The sequence below is a fragment of the Buceros rhinoceros genome, unplaced genomic scaffold (assembly GCF_000710305.1).
Source record: "Buceros rhinoceros silvestris isolate BGI_N320 unplaced genomic scaffold, ASM71030v1 scaffold15095, whole genome shotgun sequence".
Lineage (NCBI taxonomy): Eukaryota > Metazoa > Chordata > Aves > Bucerotiformes > Bucerotidae > Buceros > Buceros rhinoceros.
The window spans coordinates 1-4,900 of NW_010411265.1; the positions used below are offsets into that span (position 1 = coordinate 1).

Here is a 4,900-nt window from a genome sequence, read left to right on the forward strand (position 1 = left end):
GGCTGGTTCCCTGCGCGAGATACGACCCTTGGGGTCTTTCGGTGTGCCGCCTGGGGAGATTGGCCCTGTCACCCCCGATTTCACGCTCCTCCCCGGACCGAGGGCGCAGTCGGGGTCCCAGCCCAAACCGGGGAGGTGGTTTATCGGTTCTAGAGCCCGTCCCGGTGCTCGCGTTCGCTGGAGAGGGCGCGAAGTGCCGCTCGTTGCGTGCTTGTTCGGCGGCTGCAGCGCAGCTCCACCCGTCGGGGAGGTGTTGCCTTGCTATCTTCCTGACAGCTGGCTGGCTTGAAATTATAGCTTTCGAGAATTGGAAACTGTGTGATAAGGTCCAGTGTGCTAGTTAAAATTTAGCATATGGTCTCTGCAGTGTAATGAAGGTTTCCAAAGTATATTCAAAATTACTCTCTTCTGTCAGCACTAATCCTTAGAAAGCAAGGCAAGATTCATGGCACAAATTTTGCGTGGGTGGGTTTTTTGTTGTTGTTGCTGTTTGTTTTTTTTCTTTCCCTGTAATGAAACACATCAGCTGGGACAAAACTTTTTCCCCACCGTGTCACATAGTTTAATATTTACTAAATGCTGTTTCAGGAGGAGTTATTCTGTTACGCTGTTATTCTGCTGTTTAAAGGGAGAACTTATTCTTGTTTTCAATGTCCAGAATAATGCCGTCATCAGAGACATGTGCATTCCTCTTACAGAGGCACAGTGTCTGAGGACCTGTGATAGTTGCCTTCAAGGGATAGAGATTTGGGGGTATGCTTTCTTTGTGAGTTTATCAATCAGAAGTGTGCTCTGCATGAAGCATGCCTTTGTCCCAAATACTACATGGGGACCATCAAGTTAATAAGATCCAAGAAAAGACACATTTGAAGTGGAAAACCCCCAAATAAGTGAGCAAGTGCGTGCACTGATAAAAAGACCTTTGTGTCAACAGTCAAATCTTGTGCAGTCTTGTATGTAACAGCATTACCTAAGCAGGTCAATCAACTAAAATGAGGTAGATGGCTGTTCTCTGATAAATACTCTTTGTTCTTTCTTGTTTGTGATATTCTGTAATTACTGTGCTATTCTTTCAGTTGAATTCTCTTCTTAAAAAAGGAAAATCACACAGTATCCCAAGGATGGAGAGGAGCATTTGTGTTTGTGTAGCAGTTCTTTTCTGTGGAATTAATGGCAAATTTGTTAATATTCTCAATGTTTTGATGTTTGAATTCAAAGTTCACAAGCCAGTACACTCACACATTCCCATCAACTAGGAGCAAAATCTTCAAATGGCTGTTGTTGGAGTATCTAATGCCCCGTGTTACTCCTAGAATAGGAATCCAGCCTGGATTAAGTGGTTTGATGTTACAGGTTAGAAGACAGAGATGTATGTCTGTCTTGGATGTCTGTAGAAGACATGGATGGTTAGATGTCTGGAATTCTTGCTTGGGCACTGCTAGTAACTGAACCTATCGGTTATTGTGAAATGTTTTACAGCTGAAGGGGGAAGATTGTCAACTGGTTGAATCTTCCTGCACTTTTTAGACTTTTATTAATAGTACATCTCACAAATACCAGACATGTGCATTCAAATGGTTATTTCACTTTTTCTTTTCTTTTTTTTTTTTTTAAGGGCAAGAAAAAATGAACCCTTTCTTTTTTCTGGGTTTTGGACACTCTCATCTAGGCTACTTCCGGAATGGAAGTGGACCTTTCAATGCAACGAATGAGACGTACTGCTACAGCACTGCCCGGGGCAGCACAGTTCTCCAGGGAGTAACTTTCGGTGGAATCCCAACTGTCCTGCTGCTTGATGTAACCTTCTTTTTTGTAAGCCCAGTTTCTGTTTCTTGTATTGAAAATACTTTTGGCCTTCTCTAAAGTTAGATTGTTCAGAATTCTCTTATTTATCAGGTAGGGATTTTTTTCTGAGAATCTTCAGAATAAGAAATGTGCTAAGACCATCCTGGGAACGTAAAAGTACATTTCAAGTGTTGATAAAGGTTCACATACACGTGGCATGACAGTATTACTGTATGTTGGATGTGTAGATGTAGAGAGGGTGCAGTATCATAGGGACTGTATGTGGGGACATGGTGAGCTTTGTAGTGGTAGCTCAAATTTCTGCGTTTTGTCTTAACTGCAAGAACACTTTTTCCATACTCTGAGTGTAAGTAGTGGGTGCCTTTTCAGGTAGGGGACACCATTACTAGTTTGATTAAAAAGAAAGGCAATATGGAAAATCTGTCATTTCACAAACTTTTTAAAAACTAGATTTCATGAAGCTGTCAAGGAAATTATGGTCAGTCCTGACAAAAGGAGGACTAGGATTGGTTCCTGGTCTGGAGGCTCCAGGGCAGGCCTGAGACTCCAATAAAGTTATGGTTATTTCTCTAAGTTTGGTCTATGTGGTCTTAAACCACCACAAAAAGCGCTGTAGACCTGCAGATTGGCCTGATAAGTGAGGTTTGTGGTGGTAAAATGAGACTAAAGGGATGGCGTAATTCCTGAGTTCTAGAAAGCTACTGTGGAGAAACCTAAAACTGCCTGTGTAAGGTGTGAGCTGGTAGTTCTGTAGGAATACAGAGAATGTTCCTGAAAGTTATATAGTCACATTCTTTGCTGTTGATTTAGTGTATGTAGTGTGCTACTATAAATCCATTTTCTGAGGATGTGCGGTATTTACTGCTCTGTGCAACTGATGGCATGGTATTTAATAAGATTTTGTTGGAGTGTTTAGGGGGAATTCTTTCTTTTTTTTTTTTTTTTAAAGCTGTGGTTAAGATACTGAGTCTCTGCTTTTACGTTCCTTGCTGAACTCTCCTCTCAAATAGCACTGAGAGTTAGATACGGTGTAGGAAGGTCCTTTCTTCTTCAAGTACTGAGTATTGCAATTTATTTAGCAACTCCTATATTCTTATTTTCCTGACACATTTACTGTAGATCCCTTTAGTAACTGCCAGTTGATGGTTTTCTGAATGTTGTTTCTAGGCTGGTTTCCTAAGGAAGTGAGGTTTATGTATTGCATTGTCTTCCCATTTTTGTCTGGCAGTTCCTCCTATTAACCGCAGAACACATTAGCCAATTTCAACTGAAGTTGTCGGGGAGTCTAGAGAACTTTCCTGCTTTCATGAAGTTGAATGGCCAGATGATGGAGGAAGATCTTAATTAATATTCTCTGTTGGGAGGAAGGCTCTTATAAGAAGGTGATATTAACTGTGAAATGTGGAAGTTAGCTGTGTAATCTTGACACATAGATAATCCTGATGTGTATCCTGTCTGGCCAGATGGTATTTGCATGGATCCAAGTAAGTTACATCACTAGCACCACTTTCTAGCCAAACCGGTATGGAATGTAGGAGGATCGAGTTGGTGAGCGCGCATGCTACATATGCATAGGAAACAGGCCTTGTTACTTCTGCTTCATTGCTTTGTACAGAGCAACTTGTTTTTTTTAAAAACAATCAAAAAAGCATCTATGAAACAGAGTCGAGGATTTCTTCTTTGTCTTGTTTTCTTAGCGTCTTTTAAAAAGTTAAAGTACAAGATGAGTTATAATAACATTACTTTTACTGAGGATAAAAATAATTCTCATACTTGAGATAATAGTGGAGTCCCCTACTGGAAGTCTTCCATCATAGTTCTGAATGAATAATAGTAAAGGTGTATTCATGAAAGTTACAACTTCCTTCCTGTCACAAACCTTCATACACTTGCAGTTCAGGAGCATTTTATAAACTGGGACAGGAAGGCGGGTGTTCTGGTCCTTGGATCCCAGATGGCTTAGTTTGTAGCATGACCACCACTGGGTTGGTTAACATAAGGCAGATGGTTTAGGAGCTAGGACGGCATTTTTTGACAGTTCCTCCACACCTAAAAATAATTATTATGACGTGGAAAAATAAATATTCAAAGATCTTTATTTTTATTTTCTAGATTTTAATATTACTGTTTTCCATTATAAGAAAGAGATTCTGGGACTACGGTCGTGTTGCTCTGGTGTCAGAAGTTGAAAGGTAAAAATAATATGCGATCAGACTGGTTTGTTTAAACCATTTGGGGAATGTGGAAGTAAATACAGTAAATATGGTTTACATTAAGTGCATTTCTATTGGTTAGATGTGTTTGTAAGCACATGTACTTATTTATTGAAAATGCCCTCGTGCAGCTGTGTGCGAAATAGGTCCCACTCACAGAGATCCTCTCTGCAGTGTCAGTAATAAAGTGTGTTTGCCATTGTCATGAATTTCATTCTGCTATTGTGGGTTAAGGAAGTGGAGGTAAGAAAATGCTTGTCTGCTAACAGGTCACATGCCTACACGTTGATGTTTGCAGTGGGTTTCTGTGCTAGAAGGATATTAACTATTTTGTTTATCTTGGCTCAAGCCCAGTATCTTCCCAGAGCTACTTAGGCAGCCTGTGCCGTTTTTCTAAAGGGCATAAAAATAAAGAAGAAATATATCACTGCAGGTTTCTGAAAGTCTTCACTGATATTTAATAGTACTGCAAGTAAGCTTTTGATTGTTATTTTAAAAAATATTATTTCTGCAGGAAGATGTCTTGGGATATTTAAAAGCTAGCTGTCCATGAAGTGGGTAAACTTCAACAGTGAGCCTCTTCCTGGTGTTAGAGGTGTGACTAAGTTGTGGTAAATTTACAACTAAGCAACAGGAAAGGACTCAAAATGTGGGTTTAAATGTGATACAGGTACAGTCTGAAAAGCAGATGGTCAAAGATGGTCGATAACTGAGACTGATCAAATTCAGCTAGCTCTGGCAGGAACACCGAAGATGCGCTGGTGTAGGCTTCCATGGGGGCTGTAGAGACCTTTGCAGGTCAAACAGGTCCTCGAGCAGTCGGACACCTAAGCGCCTATGTTATTGTCCCTGCTGATCGGTGACCTGAGCCAGGTCAAAAT

General features: G+C 40.6%; 1 protein-coding gene across 1 annotated transcript in view; it reads left to right on the forward strand.

Annotated features, from left to right (window-relative positions):
- The first annotated feature begins 1,626 nt into the window (after positions 1-1,626).
- TMEM63A (transmembrane protein 63A) overlaps positions 1,627-4,900 on the forward strand; it is a 30,055-nt gene continuing 26,781 nt past the window's right edge. The window contains exons 1-2 of the mRNA XM_010135954.1: positions 1,627-1,812; positions 3,919-3,998. Of these exons, the coding sequence (XP_010134256.1) occupies positions 1,627-1,812; positions 3,919-3,998 (266 nt within the window). The remainder of the gene's footprint in view (positions 1,813-3,918; positions 3,999-4,900) is intronic.